Consider the following 21,969-nt stretch of genomic DNA (forward strand, 5'->3'; position numbering starts at 1 on the left):
TGCTGGAGCTGGTTAAGGATGCTACCCTCTCAGGTGGTCCAGAAGCATGGTCTTAGCCAACAGACTGACTTACACCCTGGAGCTTAGATGTTGTGGTGATTAATTTTATGTGTCAAGTCGACTGGGCTAAGGGACCCCCAGATAGTGGGTAAAACATTGTTTCTGAGTATGTCTGTGAGGGTGTTGCAGGAAGAGATTAGCATTGGAATCGGTAGACTGTATAAAGAATATTGCCTTCTTGGCGTGGGTGGACATCATTCAATCCGTTGAGGGCCTGAATGAATGAAAAGATGAAGGGCAAATTCTGTGCTTGAGCTGGGCCATCCATCTTCTCCTGCCCTCAGGCATCCATGCTCCTGGTTCTTAGACCTTTGGGTTTGAACTGAAACGACAGCACCAGCTTTCCTGGGTCTCAGCTTACAGATGGCAGGTCGTGGGACTTCTCAGCCTCCATAATTGCATGAGCCAATCCTCCTAATACATCTCTTTCTATATATCTGTTTAAATCCTATTGGTTCTGCTTCTCTGAAGAATCCTAATATAGGGTTTCCTCCCGTGTCACATGAGGTTAATGATACCTGGCTCACAGGGTTATTGTGACGATGGGAGATCAATGCAAAATGTTTATCACCTGCCAAAGTCCTCTCCAGCTGTCTTCAGTCAGTCTCCATCCCTAGTCCCAACCCCCATGACCACTGATCTGCCTCTACAGTTTTGCCTTTTCTAGAAATTGCATGTAAATAGAATCATGTGCTGTGCAGTCTTACATGTCTGGCTTATTTCACCTAGCATAATGGTTTTGCATTTATCAGTAGTTTGTGCCCACCATCTCTTATTTTTTGACCCCCTCTCCCCCCACAGACAAACAGAAACACATAATGTTCTCTGTTCTCATGAGCTTTCTCTGACCTCTTTTCACCCCGTCTGATCTGGTCTTTGGGCCCTAAGAGGAGAGAAGAGTGGAGTCCACACACCAATCAGGTCCTAACCAGCCCCCGGGGGTCCAGGATGTGTCAAACCCCCCCCCCCCATGGTGGTGGTGGGGAGCAAGGAGAAGTGAAGGTGGGGAGGGGGCTGTGGGCTGTGCTTCCCGCTCCTCCCAGTCGGAGGCCCTGAGCCTTTGCCCAATGAGACTGAAATAAGCTGAAGACAGAGTTGGGTAAATTAAGTCGGTTTACTGAATACGCACCACGATTCCACTCAGGGTGGCGGCCTGAACAGGTGCCCTCAGCAGAGGGACCCCAGGCTGCTGGGCCTGTCAGGGCTGTGGGGTCCTTTGGGGCTTCTGGGCTGAGGGGCAGCAGCAGGGCAGCCTGAGGGTGCTCAACAAGCCAGGCTGCTTGGCCTGTGCTGTCGGGGTCTTGGCTGTTGCTGTCCGTAGACCCTCAAGCCAGACCCCAAGAAGGGGGTGGCATAAAGTAAACACGGTAACTGCAGACACATGGTCTCGGTTTCAGTAAAGAGGGAGGAGGGAGGGAGGGAGGGAGGCACCTGGGGACATAGAAAGGGCGGCTGGGGGAGAGGTCTCCGCCGAGCTCCGTGGCCAGCTCCTTGCTAGATGACCCTCCTGTTGCCTTCATACGTGCCGTTTTCATTTCCATCTCCCAGCTCGGAATCTGGAAAGCAAAAAGATCTCTCAGGCTGTAGAGCCACAGCAGACTGCGGGATCTGCCATGGAGGGGCATGCCATTGCTGCCCCTCCTGCCCCCATCCCAGCCCCAGTGGCCAGCCACACACGTGCTGCAGTGCCTGGAACAGTGTGGGGAACAGAGATGGCAGTCTGGGGCTGGGAAATTCCTAGACTTCCCACCGGCCAGGGCAGCTGGACTGTAAGCCCCTCAACAAAAGCATCTTACTCATCTTCAGATCCCCATGGGGCCTGGTGCTGCAAATGTTTGCAGGATGAATAGCTGGAGGAGGCTCTCAGGGTAGTGCCCCCACACGAACTCTCGCTTCCTTAACTTGTCAGGAAAGCGGGGGAGGGATTGGCCTAGGTTGTAAAGAAGTCTTCCAGGGATCAAGTGGCTGGAAGCAGAGGGCCATGTGATGGGAGGGAAGACAGAGGCAGTGGGATGGAATTGGGGTCTGAGTGAGGAGATGGAAGGGGGGGGCTCTTTATTCTTGGGGGAAACTCGTTCTCAATACATTTCTTTTCCCATTGGCTTGAGGGAGTGCCCCCTGACTGTTTGGAAACGGTTTTTGACGGTGGAAGAAGGGCAAGGAGTACGAGCAATTGGCTTCCCCCCATCTTTACCTGGACCCTCTCAGCTTCTACCTCTGCCACAGGAAGCCCCAGCCCCACAAGCTTCCCGTTTCCTCACTCACCCTGCTCTTTCCCCCAAAGCCAGTTGCCTTGACTTGTGCAAACGGAGAGGTGCTCTGGCCCAACCTTTGGCCTGAAGGCCCCCTGCCTGCTCCTGTTCACACCTGGATTGATAGCTGCAGGAGGCATTGTTCCCCTCCCTGGCCTTGGGCTTGGCTGAGGTGACAGTCATTCGTGCCAGCTGGGCAGCACTGGCAGGGGGGCTGGGTCACAGACAGGTGTGACAGGTTGTCAGATCTGGGCACACCCACCCAGGGACTCTCCCCAGCTGCCCTCACCTCTGTGCCACCTGTGCCATTTATGTGTGGCTTCGGTTACCAGGTGCAGGGGCGGGGTGCCTGGTGAGAAGGTTGGCATGGGCACCACAGAGCCACAAAGAGGCTGGCATCTCTGTGCCACCTCGTGGGCCCTGAGGTTTTGCCTTTTCTCCTCCTCGTTTTCCTGAACTGAGCTAGGGCGGCAGGTCACAGCTGTGACTCAGCTCTGGCAGCCGCTCTTAATAAAGTGCTGCCAACCAGGTGAGGCGTGCCAGGCTGCTGGGGACCAAGGAAGAGTGCGGCCCGGGGGAGGGTGGAAGGCATGCGGCTCTGTGGCTCTTTTCTGGATCATGGCTCTGGCGGGAAGCCAGGCGAGGGCAGCATCTGACCAGGTGCCAAGACCCGCCCTGCACAGGGAGGGCTCTGCTCCACCTCAGCGGTGCCTGCAGGCCTCTGGTGTGTGTGCAGGGCTGGGGGCAGGTGCAGCGGACCTAGATCCACGTTTCCAGGGAGAACTGGCTGCCCCCACACTGGGGCCGGTGCAGGGGAGGATGTGGTCCTAGAGCTAGTCCCAGATTCCTGAAGTAGGATGGCAAATGGCTTCTCTCTAGAGCAGTGGTTCTCAACCTTCCTAATGCCGCGACCCTTTAATACAGTTCCTCATGTTGTGGTGACCCCCAACCATAAAATTATTTTCGTTGTTACTTCATAACTGTGATTTTGCTACCGTTATGAATCGTCATGTAAATATCTGATATGCAGGATGTATTTTCATTGTTACAAATTGAACCTAATTAAAGCATAGTGATGAATCACAAAAACAATATGTAATTATATGTGTTTTCCGATGGTCTTAGGCGACCCCCAAAGGGGTCGCGACCTACAGGTTGAGAACCGCTGCTCTAGAGCAACGCGGGACGGCAGCATCACAGCCAGGGCACTTGCGGAGGGGGGGGCTCCCAGGATCCCCTCCGTGGAGACCCCTTTTGAAGCATCACCCCAGGGATGCTCTCCTCCTGCCCTTCGGAGACGCCAGTCTTCCCTGGGCCCCGGACGTCCCTTCCCCAGCTCCGTGGGGAAAAGGCTTGGTCCTCAGGGCCTCCCGGAGCAGGAGGGCGGCAGCGGCCCATGCTGGGCACTAGGGGGCGCCCCTGCGCAGCCGAACCCGCCCGGGCGCGCCCGGCTGCAGCAGGTTTCCCCGAACCGGGAAGAGGCGCGGGCGCCGCTGGGGAGGGCGCCGCCGGGCGCGGCGCCGAGACCCTGCCCGGAGCCTCGGCCCGGGTCCTCTCCGGCGCCCACAGTCGCTGGCTGTCGCGCCCTTTCCGGAGCTGGGGCTCTCGCCAAAAGCCGCGATTAGGACCAGCGAGACGAGGCGCAGAGGCGTTTTCCGCGAGAGGGGGTGTGTGCGCCCGCGACACAAAGGTCTTTTCTCGACCCCACCGCTCCCTTCCCGCTCGCTCCCAGCCGGGTTCCCGGAGGGGGAGCACCGGGGAGGGATCGGCAGGGCTGGATGGTGGGGGTGGCCGCCCAGAGTGGCCCCCGAGGACACGGCGGTCGCGCCCAGGACTAGGACTCTATGGGCTCCTTTTGTGAACGGAGGGCAGGCCCCCTCCCTCTCTCCCCGCGTCTCTGAAAATGGCCCCCCCCGCCCCTGCACCCCGGTTCCCGGAGGAGCGTGCCCTGAACAGTCAACTGGGTTCTAGAGGCATCGTCTGGGCCTCACCCTGTGCAGTTGTGAGCTGGTTCAGCTTCTCCTCCAGGCGGGCCTGTGGGGGGTTCCCCAAAAGCATCCCCCTGACCAGCTGCGCCCTGACCACCAGGGGCTCACCGGGGCCTGGGCCTGACCCGAGTCCCTGGGAGGGAGGGGCCCAGGAATCTGCTTCTGGTAAGTCCCCAGGTGATGCGGACGGCAAAGCCAGTGTGGGGTTTACTGTCCTAACCCTTTTAGGGCGGTAACATTGCTCCCTGGAATAGCCTCTGGCGAGGGAATTGTCACATCCCCCCCCCCCCCCCCCCCCCGGCCCTGTAATGTTTCTTCTCCCTGCAAGCCCTCCTGCTTTCATTAACCACATCTTCTCCAGTGTGGGGTCCTGAGATCATGGGCCTGTTTGAAGGCAGGTTTCCTTCCTAGGAGGGACCTTTCTCAGGAGGCCTGGCTCAGCCTCTGAGTCCAGCAGACCCACTTGATGGGGCCGAATGGTGAGGAAATCCAATAAAAAGCCACCAGCTTGTGATTGAATGTGGTCCCTTCCGGTGATGGCTAAAGAGCCCCTTCCAGGGTTTGGAAGATAACCTGAGAGGCTGGAGAATTCCAGCAAAGGAGAAGGAAAAGGGAAAATCCTGCGGTGAGCCATCCTACCCCGACACCACCGTCTCCCCTTTTCCTTGCTTTCAGGGGGAGCTGGAACCCTTATCCGCTCCGGGTCAGTGCTTGGACTCGCCGTTATGACCGGCTGCTGCTAGTTTCCCAAGCTCGGTGGGGTTATTTTTGCCTCTGGGTGGTGGTCATTACTTCCTTCCACAGTATGAGGTTCAACACAGCGACAGAAAAAGTAAATTAGCAAACACCCTCAAAATGGCAGGACTGACCCCAAAACCTACTTTCATTTTCTTCCGGTCTGGGTTGTGGGAAATTTCTTGACAGCTATGAGAAAGAAGACAGTGAAAAATGAATTGTCTTTCCACGGCAACCGTGAACAGCTGTATGATTCCCTAGACTCGGGGAGGTTCTCGGAATGCCTCACCGTCGCCTTAGAGGGGCAGGGGAAATGCGTGGGGGTGCCCGGAGCATGCTGACATTCAGCACGCAGGGCTTAGCCGCGCCCCAAGGACGGCCGCAGCATCGCCCAGGTCACCTTTGCCAGTCAGCCCAGGGCGTCTAATTTTGGCAGCGTGAGCAGACTTGCTTCCTCTCTGCAATTGATCTGAAGAGCAAGATCCCATCCTGATGGTCTGAAGCCCGTTTTCAGGCCCATGTGGGGGTGAAGGCCTTGCTAATTGGCCACTTGCCTCACCACTGGCTTTTAAACAATCGCTTGTATTCTCTGCCCGGCAGGAAGCAGCAGGCCCATCAAGGCCTTGGGCTCCCTCTTTGTTCTGACTTTATGGCATTTTATGCCACAATAAGAAACACTGTGTGCTCCGTGGGAGCCCATTGTGCCAGGCTGTGAGGATGTGGGACGGGGTGCGGAAGGCTGGTGCTCTTCCCCCAGGAGAAGAGGGGTTTTGTGACAGGCTCCAGGACAAAACAAGGGGTGCCAGACACTGTTGCTGGGGCAACAGGCTGCCCAGTGTGGAGGCAGCCTTGGCCTCTGGGGCGCCTCTCACCCACAGGCCAGGAAGAGGGCAGGAGAAGGATGGAGTTTCTCACAGAGTGCAGGCCCAGTCACCCGGTGAATTATACATCAGGGCCGTGTTGACCGGCCTCATCCTGTCCCGAGACTCTGTGCCAGGTGATCGCATCTATCGAAACCAGCGCTCACACTCCATCAGGGAAAGCCATCTTGGTGGGTGTGGGCCACGGGTCGGCCTCTCGTATTTTGGGTCGATCTGGTCCTTGGAGGCCAGACTTTTGGTTTTGTAGAAATGGTATGAATGGGGAGGGCTTGGGAAAAGTCCACCCAGCCTCACACATAAATGGGTCAGTGGGAGTTGAAAGCTGCTTCAAATCTCTGCCTGCCTCCCAGGCCAGCCGCTGCACTGCCCTCCCCTCCCCTCCCCTCCTCTCCTCTCCCCTCCCCTCCGGTTTCTTCAGGTGAAAGTTTTCCTGCAGGTGCAGGGGTGATACAGCACACCTGGGGCAGGAGACAAAGGCGGGCCTCACTCCAGCAGAGCACTCTCTGCCCTCTGCCCTTTGCCTTTCAGCACACTGACTGGGATTCTCTGTTGTTCTATGTAGTTTAGTGAATCAGGCCCCTAAGGGATATAGAGGAGCTGCCATGGGCAGGCAGGGAGAGAAAGTCAGGGCATAGGTACATTTCATGGGGGGAGGGAGGGAAGCCTGGTAGAGATAAGACGTATGGCTATGAGGACTCCCAGGACAGGGGGCTTTGGAGGCAGGGTGGGGGTGGGGGGCAGGTCCTGAATAGTGGAGTGCCCTGTGTGAGTGCGGATAGGAAGAGAGGACTGGAAGGCAAGTCTGTATAGCTTCACCTCGCAGGCCAGCTGTGTGTCCCCCTCAGATTAAACAAAGGGTGAGCCAAGTGGGGTCCCGTGAGGCCGGTGGATGTTGTGTCCTCGTGCTGGGCACTTGCACAGAACACTGTTCAATGCTTCCTTCAGCCCATACGTGCCTCCCTCTGTGCCCACCAAGTCCGCACTTCCCATTTCCAATGCTCCCCACGTGGGCCCCTTGCCCTGTAACAGTGCAAGAGCCACCCAGCTGGTCCCGTCCCGCTCCAGCCCGCCCTCCTCATGGCTGCTCCAGTTACCTCTCAAAAACGCAGACCTCTTGGCCTGCCCACCCCAGCTAGAAATCCTCGGGCAGCCTTCTAGAGCCCAACACCAACCCATCACATCCTGCTCCCTGCCAAGCCTCCAGGCTCACTTCCTGCCAGTCTTGGCCACACTCAACTCCTCGGCTTTCCCAAACATGCAAGGTTCTTCAGGTCTCGGAGCCTTTGCATTGCTTTCTGCATAGAATGCCCTTTTCCTCCCCACCCACCTTTGTCCACCCGCTAAACTCTCCCAAGATTCAGTGCAATCATCACCTCCTCAGCTCATCAGTGGATGAGAGCAATAATGGGAGGAGCTTGGCTACCAGGCTCTCAAAGCAGGGGGAAGACCGACAGCAAAGAGCACAACCTACTCAGATGAAAAGCAAGGCCTTGGAGGTGTTGGCTAGTGCCCCTGAGGACCCTGCCGGGAGAGCCTGTCCTGGAGAAGGAGTGGAAGGAGGGGGTGAGAACCGTGGCTCCTCACGTCACCTAACTTTGCTCTGTTTCCCTCATCAATCTTCTGTTGTAATACAAGGCACATTGCTGATACTCTTGTTACACGTCTATTTTCTTTTTAGACTCTGAGTCCTTTATAATCATCTTTTTATTCCCAGAATCTAGTTTAGAACCTGGTACATAGTAGGCACACAGAGACATCTTTAAACAAACGACTGTACCTTGAACTTGGATGTGTCTTTACCAGAAAACCTTTCTCTCCACAAGTTTGTACTATCTCCAATTTGTACTCGCTTCCTGGGAGAAGCGAGGTTCTGGTTCATTAATTTACTGTTTGAGCATCAAAGGTTATTGAGCACCTACACTGTGCCGGGCATTTTCTAGGCACCGGAGGACTGTAGGGGTCAAAAGAGATAAGGGTTCCATGCCCTGGTTGCCAGTGCAACGTGCCACCTGCACCCTACAAGACCACGTCTTTCTTTGACCGTCAGTTAGCACCGGTGGAATCAATCAATGCTCCTGGCTTCCATAGTGTCGGGGACGTGGTCAGCGGTCACATAGGATTCACGGTGTGCCAGCATCACGAGAGGAGTAGAAGGCTGGGCTTTGCCTTCAAATAGCTCACAACCTCACCGGAGAGACAAATTGGTTGTTTACGGGATCATTGGAAACCCAGTCAGGGGACACCTGGTGTTGTCACTATCACGGCCTCTGGGAATCCACTGGGTCTGCCAGTTCTCTTGACCAAGTGTGACTTTCCAGTTATTTTCCAGATTTATAAATATGGTATTTTCTGTTTTTATAAATTCCAACCTGACCATAAGCTCCTCAAAAAAAAGGGACATCGTGGCATCACGTCTAGTAGGCGGCCAGGTCCCCACTGATACAGGCTGAGGCATGAATGAATGAGTGAGTGAATGATCAGCACACTGACAGGCATGCATCACTGGACACCTTTGTGAAAACAGCCAAGAAACCCCGTGCGAATGGGTTCTCCAGCTTGGTAGGGACTGGACAGGGAAGGAGGGCTCACTCCTTACATATGCCTCTCTTCTGCTAAATGTTCTCACAGATTCTGAGTATTTTCTACAAGAAAACATGGAGACTCAAGTCCAGTGTATGAATTTGCCCAAAGCCCTTGCCTTCCTACTTCCATTTGTGGACCTCTTAACTGGTTATTTGCACCGGCGCTTGCTCGGTGGTTTAGTGGGTGAGATCTATTTCAGGGTTTCTCATTAAATGTAAGCTGTGGTGAGAGAAGAATGTTGCCCCGTTCTTCCTGCTTCCTTCCTGTCCTGGTTCCCAGCTGGCTCCTGGTATCCCTTCCTCTTCCTCTAGGATCGTTTTACCAGAAGGTTCCTCAGAGCCAGTGCTCTTGAGCCTGGGTTTCCATCCACTGGGTTGCACTGTTTGTCGTGTGCTTTGCTGTCTTGAGGGCGAACCCTGCTTGCGTTAGCTTGCCGAAGTGGCAGCCATCTGTAACCTATATCAACACTGGGGTGCTTTGAAGTTCAATGTGCAATAAAGGGTTCATTAAAAAGATGTGGAACCATGAAAACGAGGTTACAGAAATGTTAACAAAGGATCATTTCCTGCTTCCTGTACTATTATTTTTTCCTTTTTTAGTGTATTTCTCTGAGGAATTTATGTCACCATTAAAACGACGGAAGAGTTAAAGGAAGGACAGGCCAGGTCAAAAAGAGGGTGAGATTCCTGAGGAGATAGCTTGGCAAAGACCCAGCCTGTTTTCTTAATTGAGAGCTTAGGGTGGGAGAACTTAAGAAGAAGAAGAAGAAGAAGAAGAAGAAGAAGAAGAAGAAGAAGAAGAAGAAGAAGAAGAAAAGGTAGGGACAAATCTAGAACTGTTATGACTAATGGTTTGAACGCAGTCTTTTAGTTTGGGTTGACTCCAAATGGATCGCAACAGCCTCTAATCATGCAAGGACTGTGGCAATGTAAGCGCCATTTGGAATCACTGGATTCCAGCCTCCAGGCAATGGCCACAGCAGGTGCCTCTTATCTACTGGAGGAGGAGGAGGAGGAGGAGGAGGAGGAGGAGGAGGAGGAGGAGGAGGAGCTGGAAAAGGAAAAGGAAAGGGAGGAGATGGAGGGGGAGGAGAAGGAGGAGGAGGAGGATTAGAGAGAGAGAGAGAGAGAGAAGTGAAAAGAAAGGGAGGTTCATGGGCCAGGGTGACAGAGTGTCACTAAGACTGTCTCATGGTAGCTTGTTCACTGCTACACTGGCTTGCTTTCCAGTCATGACCTTCTGACATGAACCAAAGTCAAGTTCCAAGCCTCAAGGGGTTCTGGGAACCCAAAACACTAATAATCTATCAGCCCCTGGCATGACCTTAAGGTAAAGGAGGGGACCTGGCCTGCCAGTGCTCTCTCCTGGCCCCACCACAGAGAAGTGGTTGACCAAGAGGGACTCCTTGGGGCGCAGAGTTCTGGCTTGACAACGATCAAGACACTTCAGAGGTCAACCTGTCCGCCTCCCGCGTTTTGGTTGACTAGGCTCAGGTCAGGCTCCAGTTAGTAGCAGACCCAGGCTTCTGCCTCCAATCTCGAAGCCTCCTGGAGGGCCCTGGTTCTCTTGTTAAAGGAAGGGCAGCCCCAGATGGCCATTCCCGGCCACATCTCTAATGACAAAGGGTGACACCGTCAGCACCTTTATTTCTTAGCATCCATGCAGATGCTGGAATAACGTACCCTGGGATCCAAAGCCAAAAACATAGCTCTCCTGTGGGGGGAGGTCCCTGTTTCTCACGGGCCCCCGTGCTTGGGCAGTGGGCGTGCCCACACATGATGCGCACCCAGCCCCAGCAACCTTGCTGGCCTCTATTTTCGGGGCAAAAATCCCTAGCGACTCACTCGCCTAGGTGACCGTTAATGCCCATTTAGTTACTACTCATGTTTAATAGTTAGCAATCATGTGATTATCAATTACTTTTCAGCCAGAGGACTGGGCGTACACTTAGCAGCCATGACGTCTCAGTCCTCACGATGACAGTGCTGTGTCCTACCGGGTGACAGGTGAAGACTTCAACAGGTCGCACATCTAATAAACAACCCTGCAAGGGTCGGGGGCCTGCTGCTGGGGGGGCCGGGATGGAGCCAGACTTACCCGCTCTCTCCCAACCCGGCTATAGTTGAGTCGCATGAGTTCCGCAAACCTCTGCTCATAGAGGTGGAGCAGCAGCACCAGGTACAAGCCGGAGTTCATCAGCTCATTTTGCAGCTACATTGGAAAAGAAAGTTCTTAAGTTCATCTATAAAATATTCATGGAGGGTAACAAGGCCAAGAGGTGACAAGAAATGGGACAAGAGCCCAGCTGGTGGCTTAGTAGTTGAGCATTGACCTATGAACCCGGAAGGTCATGGTTCATTCCCAGTCAGGGCACGTGCCCGGGTTGCAGGCTGAAATCAATAAAAAAAGAAAATGTATATTTTAAAAAGGAGAGCCTACACCCCAAGGCCAGGCCTGCCCTCGGGGACCAGAGAACAGAGCAGGAGGGGGTCCTGGCGAGAGGGCAGGCAGCCATGGGGGAATTCTTAACTATTTAGTGAGGCTGTCCTGGAGAAGCTCCAGCCTCCAGGCTATGACATGGGGCAAGGCTTCTGTGATGGTCCTTCAAGGATGGGAGGGAGTTTGGAAGTGGTTATGAGGGGTATTAAGGGCCGTTTGGAGGCGCTGACTGCCAGCAGAGACATAGGGATGAGGAGAGCAGTGTGTGTTGGCCCAAGTTCCCGACTCACTGGTGTGGCTGGAGTATTTGTGGCAGGAGTTTGTTTTAGATTTAAAAAAAATTTGGCACGGGCTGGGGAGATGGTGAGGTGGGACCATATTAGGCAGAAGTGAGGAGTATGGATGTAGCTCTGGCCTCTGAGAAGAGGTGATGTTTGTCTTAGGAAGGCAGACTTCTGTGGGAGAATTTGGGGCACAGGTGCCATGGGAGGGTTACTTTATTTTCCTAGATCCCTCATTTGCCCAGAGAAAGGGCACAGGCCTTGTTTTTGTCCCCCCCCCCCCCCAATTTATTTATTTATTTAAAAAATATATTGTTGTTGATTTCAGAGAGGAAGGGAGAGGGAGAGAAAGATAGAACATCAATGATGAGAGAGAATCATTGCTCGGTTACCTCCTGCATGCCCCCCACTGGGGATCGAGCCTGTTACCTGGGCATGTGCCCTTGACCAGAATCAAACCCCGGACCCTTCAGTCCACAGGCCAACGGCTCTATCCACTGAGCCAAACCAGCTAGGGCAGGCCTTGGTTCTTTATGTTACTATCTTTACTTAATGATCTCACCTATTCCTCTCTTGCCCCCCATCCAGGCTCATCTATTACCATTTAATCCCCAGAGAGCGTGTGCCTGGCAGGGTCTCAGATGGCACTGTGAACCCCAGGGCCTTTCCACGTGCCCTCTCCTGGTTTGGGCTGTTGGCTTGTTTTTGTGCCTCTGTTCTGAATGCCCCCTCTCCACCTTTTTGCCAGGCCATGCCCAAAACTTCTTTTATCGCTGTCACAATGTCCCTTCCATACAGGAGCCTTCCCAACAATTGTTTTAGTTATCCCTTTACTCCCCGACTCCTAAGCATTTGTCTTTATGCTGTACACTGCATCTAACACTTGTTCATGTTTTCGCCTTTTCTTGGTGGGTGGGTTGTGTTTTATTTTTCTCACTGGTGCTTAGAACATAGGGGGAGGTTCATGGGGCGGGCCTGGCCCCCTGGCTGACCATGGCTCTTCTGTCCTCAGCTCCTTTGGTGGTCTGTGTGGCAAGGCCTCGCCCTGTGGACGCTTCATTGACCTTCAATAAATTAGTGGCATTAGCAAGGACTCCTCCCCTCCGCCCCTTTAATCCTCCATCTGTCCTCATGCCAAATCCCCAGGGGCCGGGCCTGGGGACTGAGCCAGACGGCCTCAGGAAGCCCCAGGGAGACTCGGCTCCCAGCAGAGGGCGTGGCCCTTTGCATCGCCCTTGGGAAAGGTCCGAACTCTGACCGTGTTCCCAGGATAACGGCAGCCGGTCTGCCACAGGGGCCACCCCGGTGCCTCTTCCTTGCTCCGGCAGCAGCAGCAGCAGCCACATTCCCATCCCAGCAAGGGCCGCTCGGGAAGCTGGCACAGACACACCTCTTCCAGGACTAAACAGCTGCCAGGAAAGATGCCCAAGCTGGGCAAGGACCGGTGCATTCTTCCTCCTGAATGGGGGCCAACTCTGGATCTGGGGGATCCCTGGCCCCAAGGTCACTGCTCAAGGCCCCTCCGCCGCCCCACAGACTCGTCTTCAAAGGCTCTGCCACTGTCCTTGGCAGGTGGCCTCCTGTTCTTAGCCTTCAGTCACGTTCCTCTGCGCTCTCTGACCTTGGCCGGGAGTATGCAGAGGGGAAGTTGCTTGTTTTCACCCTTTTCTGCTTTCATTGCCTCCTCCCGCCTCCCCGGGAGTGGGTGCCTCCTTTGTGTCTGTCTGCGAAGCCACCTTCTCTGGGAAGCCTTCCCAGCCTGCCCCTCCTCCTCTTCAGTGCAGACCGCGCCTCGTCCTGTTTGCTTTGCCACGGGTGGCGGCCTCCTGCGAGCTGCCGCTCTGCCTCCTGCACTGTCATCGCCGGTAAGCCTCTTATGCTCAGAGACACTCCGATGCGTAATGGCAAATCAATCAGCTCGAAAATGGCTTGGAACGATCAGGTTTGTCAAAGCATTCAGGGAAATCATTTACTCTTTATGACTCAATAAGGCCCGGAGGCATGCAGATGGGAAAATATCCACTAATGTTTTCTGCAGATAATTTGAAAAGTCACTTCTAGCAGATTGTGTCTCCTCGCTGGTCTGTGGGCGGGAACCTGTCACGCGGCGTCATGAACCCCACTGGCCAGACTGCTTTATGTGGCCCTTGGCGGAGCTTGTGATGCTCGACAAAGGGGCTGGGCCGGCCACCCCGGGCAGGGCGGGTCCTTTATCCCCCAGCCACAAGTGGGAGGGGTGGGTCATCACAGAGAGTTCTGCGGTGTTTGTTCGCAAGGGCGAAAGGAGCTAGGTTTTGGAGTGTTATTTATTGGGCTACTCCTGACCCAGCCCTCCCCGGACCCAAACGCATTGCACTTTGATGCCCTCGTGCCCTCGTGCAGCGTGGGGACGGGTGGGGGGCGGGGGTGGGGAGCCCGGAAAGGCAGAAGCCTGTGAGGCAGGCGACAGCAGCTCTGGAGCGCTCAGCCCTCCTGCCAGATGTTTTTCTTTCTTCTCTCCTGCCCTCTCCCCCCCTTCATTTTGTTAATATTCATTTCGACCAAGAGATTTGCCACCGATGGAAAGTCTCCATTTAATCCACTTCAGGAGGCGGACCGCCTGGCTGCACGTTCTCTCCAGTCTTCAAACATGTTCAAGAGATGCTCCCAAGTGTGAGGGTGATTAGGTGCCTGCGTGTGTCCAAGGACATCTGCCCGCGGCTGCGATGGCGCGAGCCCAGGCCTGCGCTCCAGAGCAGCGCCAGCCAGAGCCCCGCCGAGACCGTCCTGCGCTGCAGGGCCCAGATGGCAGGGCGCGTCTCCATCGCACAGTGGCCACAGCCCGGAGTGGGCAGCCCGGGGCCATCAAGGGCTACGATGTTGAGCGGAGAGTTTAAGCTGTGCACGACCGAAATGACTCCCCATTTATCCAAGGGGAGCAGTCACCACTGCTCTGCCTGCTTCCCCAAGGCATGATGGCAGAATGAGCTCATCCTCGTGGGCACAGTATTTCGCAAAACAGAAGTGTCCTGCGAGAGGGGAGAGTGAAGACAGGATTCCGGGCAAGGACCCCATGTGCCTTGATGGCTCCTGTGCTTCGAGTGCCTGGCCCAGTGCCTGCTCAATACATACATGTACACGTGAAAGAGTGAGAAAAACATATCATTCTGGACCAGACAGTGGCCCATTCAGCCATGACTTTGGACCCCGGTAGCTCTGACATTCACATGAATCAGAATTACTGAGAGAATCTTCTAAAACAAGGTGGCTGTGTACTAACTCCGCCCCCCCCCCCCCCCCCCGTTTATGATTCAGGGGTCTGGGGTGGGACCCAAGACATGTGTTTCTAAGAAGTTCCCAAGTGATGTTGCTGGTCTGGGGACCACCCATTCTTGAGAACCACTGCTGTAAACTGAGGAGCAACAGTTGGAAGCCGAGCAAGCTCCATGTGGCCGGCAGATGAGCCCCAGCAGGACAGAAGGAAGGAGACGCACATCTTTAGTTGGAGAGAAGTACTCTGCCTTTTGCCACAATTGCCACCACTCCCTATTGTGGCGCTTGGAAGATTCTGATCACTTGTGATCTGCCTGCGATCTAAATTTGTCTTACACCTGTTTTCTGCCCTGGCCTGTTTGGCCCTCAGACTGAAGGGTGGTAGGTCCAATCCCTGGCTGGGGCACAGGCGTGGGGGGGGGGGGGAGCAACCAATTGATGTGTGTCTCTCACATTGATGTTTCTCTCTCTCTCTCGCCCCTCCCTTCCACTCTCTCTAAAAATCAGTGGAAAAACTCTCCTCGGGTTAGGATTAACAACAACAAAACATACCTGTTTTCTCCTGGCCCCTTTTGGAGCTCCACTTGTTACTATCCAGGAGTTCGTCCTTCACTAAAAAACCGACTGTCCCAGCCAGAATCAACTACTTCTGGTTAAGGAGCACACCCACGGCAGCGCTTCCAAAAGATGTGCCGTGGGTGAGGAATAAGCGGAGACGGAGAGCTGACGGCCATGAAACCTGACAGGCCTGCGATGGTGCCGCTGGGCTGGGCCCCACAGCTGCTTCAGCCTCCTGGGGCCGCGCCAGGCAGCCTGGCAGAGTTCCTAATCCAGCCACTCGATGCTCCGTAACTAGCCTTGACTCTACCGGGCCCTGTGGGAACCGCCCAATGTCTGAGAACCGAGGGGGTATCAGATCTCAATGCCCTGTTAGGGCTCTTGGGCAGCATTCACTCTGCCCTTACTCAGGTGCATTGGACCAAACCACGAAAACATACTTTGACCTAAGCCCCTTCCCACCCGCCCAGACCACTGTCCGTGCTGATTGGGCCCCTAACGGGCAAAGGCCCCGGTCTGTCTGTGGTCAGACCTCGAGGGAGGCATCTACTTCCTCTCTTTCCTTCTTGGTCTTAACAGTCTCATCCTCGGGGAGGCCTTCTCTGGTCCTGAGAGCAGGTCGGGCCCCTCCGTGGCTGTTCCCACAGCGGCCTGCACGTTCCTTGTTCTGGGCCCCCCACACACGTTATGCTCACTTACAGTCTTCCCCGTCAGAAGGCAGCGGCCGTGTCGGCCTCGGCACCACGGTACCTCCAGCATACGGCAGGCACTCCATGCGCTGTAAAAGTTGAACTTCCGTGTTACATGTATTTTGCCACACTTCGCGCAAACAATCAGTGGCTGATCCCATCCCAGGATCACGGAGGCTGGGCCCGGCATCAGCATTAACGTAATAATAATCATAGAAAAGGGTATGCAGCTAAACGTTCGTTTTAATTAGGGGAGATTTGTGTGTGTGTGTGTCTTCGATTTTTATAATTAAAGTATGAGGAAGTAAGTTAGTGAGTTAGCTAGTTAGCTGAGGTCAGGCGAGAGCCAGACTGAGCTGAAGCCTGGAAGCCTGGCCTCGGCGTCTCCTGGCTTTGTCCCTGTCTTTGTACGGGTCTGTATTTGGCACCGGCTACCCCATCTCAATAAGAGGACCTGTTTTCCAGGCGTGAGAGCAGCACGGAGGGTGGGCTGGGAGGGCCCAGAGGAGTCCAGGTGTGAGAGTCAGGGAAGGGCCTGGATCGCAGGTGCACAGCTGTGCCCGCGAGGCCTATGGCCAGGCTGGGGTCGCATCCAGGTTGTATTACATCTTCTACATCTTTGTGTTAAACAACAGTTACTTCGGTCCTGATCCATGGAGAGTTCCTGGACGTGTCTAGGTCATGCTTCTGTACTGTCTCAAGTTTAACGCGGGCCTTAAGCACACAGACACTCTTAAATTCACAACGGGCCACGGAAACAGTGAGAACTCCTGTAAACGTGGCCCCTCGAGTGCTGCCGACCTGGTCCCTACCTGTGACTGGGATGCGGGGCATTTTCAAAAGGCTTTGAAGGCCAGTCGAGTTCTCACTGAAACCAATTTCAACTCTTTTCTGCATCCAAGTGACGTAATTGAGGTGCCGGGTAATTTCCGTTTTTCCCTCCAGATCCACTTCCCACCCTGCCCTGTGGCCTTGAGGCCGAGCTCCAAGGATTGCGCTAACTAGACCCCCTTGTGCTCTGGCTTCCCCTTGGGTTTGGCCAAAGGGAGGCTGTGGCGGACCAGTGGGTGTGTGTAGGGGGGTGGGGTTTGTGTGGGGGAGGCTAGGGCAATTGTTCCCCTTATTGGCTCCCGGGGGCGGGTGTGACCTCCACTCAAGTCTCTCCTAAGGTCACAGCCCTCCTGGTCCTGTAACTGCCCCTCCCCTGTCACTGCAGGCCTAGCGGAGGTCGCATTGGCCATCTCAGTTGCTTCGTCGTTTCTTGTTGATTTCTTCCCGTCATTCAGCTCTCAGCACTCACCCCTTGTGAATCGACCATCGTCTCTTTCCTGCCCGGACTCTGGCTGGCAGTGACTTTCACAGTTCTGTTAACAGTGTGCTCGTAGCTGGTGTCTCAGCTGGTAGGATGCAGTGTGGACCCGTGCAGTAGGCCGGTTGGCTTGGTTCAGGGTGCACGTAGCTTTCTCTCTGGAGTGCCGAAGACTTTGGGCATCTCTGTGGCTGTAATACGGCCGTTCTCACTTACTGAGAACCTTCTGTGCACAGACGTGGTATTAGGTGATGCACTTGGGTCTTTTCGTACATCTGTCGGCAGGAATTGTCATCTTCCCATTTCCTATAGATGAGAGAACCGAGGCTCAGAGAGTTCGTGTAGTTTCTCCAAGATCACACAGCAACTTTGGGGAAGGGAATAGGATTTAGGTTCATGTCTTAGTCAAAGCTGGTGTGTTCTTTGGTGGGATGGCTGCTTCTGGCCTCGTGAGTGCAGACATTTTAGCAGTGCAGGGTGCAGGGCAGCAGCTTGGCAGAGGGAGAGCGGTGTGGACACGCTCGGGTCCGAAGGGGGATTTACTGGACGAGGCATTCCCCAGGCCGCATGGTGTTGGTGAGGCTGCAGACCATCCTGGCAGCATTCCGAGTAACACGGCCTGGTCTGGACGCGTCCTTCTCAGGAAGTCTGGCCGGCTGCGTTTCCTGAAATAATCTGTTCTTCGAGATGACCACATGGACCCTGTCTACACTCCAGCTGGCACCCTGACCTCAGGCACACAGAGGGCCTGGTTCCTTTCAAAATTTTGACTCTAACATTCTCAGGGTCCAAGAATGTGAGTCGCTTCTGTTTCTCATCTCAGATCTCGGTGCCTGGGGGTTATGACTGAATGATTCAAGACCCTCAACATGTATGAACTCAAAATACTGAGTTTATTTCTCAGAAAATCCTTTTTTTCCCCCCTCCCTTCCTCTCTCTCTCCCACTCTCTGATGCACATTCTTTGCAGCGCTGGTGTGGCATTATGCCCATTGTATCAACCTTATTAGTTGCACCGTTCAAATCCCCATTCTTATCGATATTTCGCTCTTTTGTCTGGCAGCCTTAGGGTTTTAAAAAAGTAACTACAGAAATGCCCAGACTCACATGCACCATGTAGGCTCAGCTGCGCTACTGGCACAAAAGGTCTGGATACAGGCTGCAGGTCTGACAGCCACAGGGACTCCTCCTCCGAGGCTGACATTTCAGTTGTTAACAATGATTTTATGGTTTTAAAATTATGTGCTTTACAGTTGTGATTATTAATCTTTTAAAAAAATTATTTTTGACTTCAGAGGGGAAAGGAGAGGGAGAGAGAGAGAGATAGAAATATCAATGATGAGAGAGAATCATTGATCGGCTGCCTCTGGCGTGCCCTACGCTGGGGATCAGTCCACAACCTGGGCATGTGCCCTGGCCAGGAATCGAACTGTGACCTCTGGTTCATAGGTCGATCTCTGAGCCACGCTGGTCGGACTAATCTTTTTCTCTAATCACATTGTGAGGGAGGTCATTCTTAAATTATAATGGTCAGGTGAGCTATTTTCATTTGATAAATATTTATTGATTGATTATTATGTGCAAGGCACCTTATAGATCAGTACCAACCAATAGAAAAGAAACATAGTGTGGGCCGCATATACAAGCCACGCATGTAATTTGAAAATTCCAAGTAGCCACATTAGAGAACTAAAAAAAAAGGTGAAATTATTTTAACAATTTATTTTATTTAACCCAATATATCCCAAATATTATCATTTCAACAAATAATGAATATAAATGTATTTATGTGATACTTGACACTTTATTTTTTAATTCAGTTTGTATTTAACACATCCTGGTTGGAAGTAGCTACCTGTTCATTAGCCACATGTGGCTTCTGGCTTCCACATTGTGCAGTGCATTCTAAATACAGATTGCTTGTCTGAGAGATGGGCAATTAACTGTTATCCTGGGCATACATCACTTTCCCACCTAAGGTTAACTAACTCCTTTACAGCATTAGAACTGCAATTCAAATACCCCAGGCGAGTTCATTCACTAGGTGTTAAAAAGCACACAGTAGGTGCTTACTACATGCTTATTACCCTTGAGTTAGGCAGTTCCCGAGCATCCCAGAGTTACCTGATATATAAATGGAAGACCATTTCCTCTAAGATCCTGATCTTTTTTTTCTCCTGTTGTTGTTAAATTCTTTCAGCAAATCTGGACTCAGAGCCTGCCAGACTTTTCCTATTTCTGTGTGTGTCCATTCAGCGACTACAGCTTCCTATCTTTGTCCCTGACAGCAGCGGGACCTCAACCCAGGGTGATCAAGACTCTCCAACCCTCCCATGTTCTAGTTTAGTAACAGACCTTCTCCAAGAAGGGAGCTAAAGAAACACTCCCCACTGCACACGTGCACAGGCCTCTGCCTTATATCGGGGAAAGGGTTTCTCTGACTTTGTACCTCTATTATCCTTATTTTGTTGTTGTTAATCCTCACCCTAGGATATGTTTCCATTGATTTTTAGGGCGAGTGGGAGAGAGGGAGAAAGACAGAAACATCCACGTGAAAGAAACACGTTGATTGGTTGCCTCCTGCACGAGCCCCGACCAGGGCCCGGGACGGGTAGGAGCCTGCAATCGAGGTATGTGCCCTTGACCAGAATCAAACCTGGGACCTTTTGGTCCGCAGGCTGAGGCTCTATCCACTGAGCCAAACTGGCTAGGGCTGACCCTGTATGTCTAACCGACGTTAGCCTGTGGGGGCAGAGTGGTCGGTCGTGCGCGTCTCTTACCCGGGACTGCTGGTGCTTCTGGTAGAACTCAGTCATGTTAAAGTCGTCCGAATCGACCAGCAGGCCTTGCTTACACATCTCACAGGTCTTCACAGCGCCTAGACTCGCCCCTTAAATTAAAGAAGTCTTCGTTATGTACGACCCTGGGTCTTTCTGTGTTGACACTTTGGGTCTTTTGGTGTTGACATTTTGAGAGCCAACTTGTGTGTGTTATGAATTCAGAGTTTCAAGTGACCTTCTTTTAAAGTCGGTCATCTTCCTGAGAAAATGACCTTGAATCTGAGAATGGAAAAATTTCCTTTGCAATCACTTTCATTATTATGCAAGCTTCGTATAAGTGAAAGTCCCATGACTTTTAAATAACAGGTCTTGTTCCAGTTTTAATATAAACATACTGGTTCATAAAATTGGATTTGCTACATGGAGGTTGAGAGTCTGTAACCCAGGTGTTTGCAAAAAAAAAAAAGTAAATATTGGGCCTATGTTTTTGCTATTTTGTGTGGGTTTTCTTTTTTTTTTTCTTGCAGATCTAACACAGGTCCAAGTAAATAAATTGGTGGGGACCAAATGGATGGCGGAAGCTATCCGCAATCTGTGGCTTAAAATCTGCCTTAGCTCCCACGCACGTGACTTCTCACCTGAGAAAAGTGAGGGAGCCGGGGGCCACATGTGGGAACTAGCGCAGCAGTATCCGGGGCCAGCACTTGAACCTGAGCTCAGAGTTGGGAAAAGAAACATGAGAAGGCTTCCTTTGTTGTTGTTTTTGTTTTTTTAAACATGTATTCTAGGATCAGCATTTTTCTCCACTTATCCTACTCCCAGTGCAAAAGTGGAAGACGCAGACCTGTGGCTGTTCTGTCTGGGCAAACAGTCTTCCAGACGTCTTTCCCTCAGTGTCGTTGCTGCATTGGCTAATGATGTGCCAATGTTTATTTTATACTTTAGAGCAAGCATGTCAAACTCAAAGGCTAACACTGGCCAAATGAACGAGGGATGCGGCCCTCGGCCCGCAAGTTTGACATGCTTGCATTAGAGAATGCAGGACGAATTAGTTACCGCACTTACTTGGTAAAGATAAGGTTTGCTCAGTTTCGGAGCCCTATTTTTCCCCACCGAGGGTAAGGAGAAATAGTAAATAATAAAGAATTTCAAAGGACAAGGATGGACAGTAATCCCCTATCTGCATTTTGTTCACTCGACTTTTTTTTTTTTGATTTTCTTTATTTTTGATTTTTAAATGTTAATTATTTTTTTCGATTTTTTTTTTAAAGCAACAGTCTGCAATGTTGTAGGCTACTGAATGTCTCATGTGTCTTCCAACCTAATCCTGCTCAACACACCCGGCCAGCGTCGGCATTTACAAGCATTTAACAGGACTTCCATCGTCTATTTCATGAGTAATTTTTTTTTCTGTGCTAGATGCATAATCAGCCTAAATTTCTAGTAAGAGAAAATATTGCATGGCAGAGTCATTAGCAGCCGAAATCCACTCGTTTCTTTGCTCTTGGAGGGACTCAGTCCTCTGCCTACACCACACGGAGATGCATTTAAGCCGTGTGGGCAGTGGCCCTAGGTTGTGTGTGCTCGGGCAGATTCGTTTATGGTAGAAGGGCCTCAGGGAGCAGACAGTGTGATCATCCCACGTGCACTTCTCTGATTCAATGGTGTTCTGCTCTAGTTAGGGGGGCACAGCCATACCCCCTGGGGACAGGGTAGAGCTCTTAGGTCTCCCAGGCTGCCTGGAAGGATGGCCACGAAGGAGGAGAAAGTAGGAGAGGCGGGAAAGAGGATCTGATTAGGGGGTAAAAAATGTTTTGGAGACGTGTGTCTGAAAGACATAGCAGCTATTTTCTCACTGAGTTGCTCTTTGCATTGGGCTTCTGTATTTTTTTGCTCAAGTGGCTCTCATTCCTAAAACCATGTTTGAAAGACCCCCCCCCCACCTTCTCTGCCAAGAAAACTACACTGACCTACTGATGTGGCTGTATTTAGATTATAACCTCCCCAGGGAGTTGGGGCTTCATGCCCAGTTACAAGATCTGATCGGCTAAAGACGGAGTTGACAAACCCAGCACATGGAAGGCTCCTTGTCTAATAAGGTTCTAGAAAATTCGGTCAGTGCTCTTCTCCTACCCCTACTGCAAAAAGGCAGCTCTGCTCTGT

The 21,969-nt window shown here is 52.7% G+C and overlaps 1 protein-coding gene across 1 annotated transcript in view; it reads right to left on the reverse strand.

Moving 5' to 3' along the window:
* Window positions 1–1,157: 1,157 nt before the first annotated feature.
* Window positions 1,158–21,969, reverse strand: part of MARCHF10 (membrane associated ring-CH-type finger 10) — a 79,133-nt gene continuing 58,321 nt past the window's right edge. The window contains exons 8-11 of the mRNA XM_081110816.1: window positions 19,807–19,916; window positions 10,597–10,710; window positions 5,182–5,224; window positions 1,158–1,616 (exon numbers count right to left, since the gene is read on the reverse strand). Coding sequence (XP_080966942.1) covers window positions 1,555–1,616; window positions 5,182–5,224; window positions 10,597–10,710; window positions 19,807–19,916 — 329 coding nt within the window. The 3' untranslated portion in view covers window positions 1,158–1,554. The remainder of the gene's footprint in view (window positions 1,617–5,181; window positions 5,225–10,596; window positions 10,711–19,806; window positions 19,917–21,969) is intronic.

This window comes from Myotis nattereri, assembly GCF_964212035.1.
Source record: "Myotis nattereri genome assembly, chromosome: 16".
In the NCBI taxonomy this organism is placed as follows: domain Eukaryota; kingdom Metazoa; phylum Chordata; class Mammalia; order Chiroptera; family Vespertilionidae; genus Myotis; species Myotis nattereri.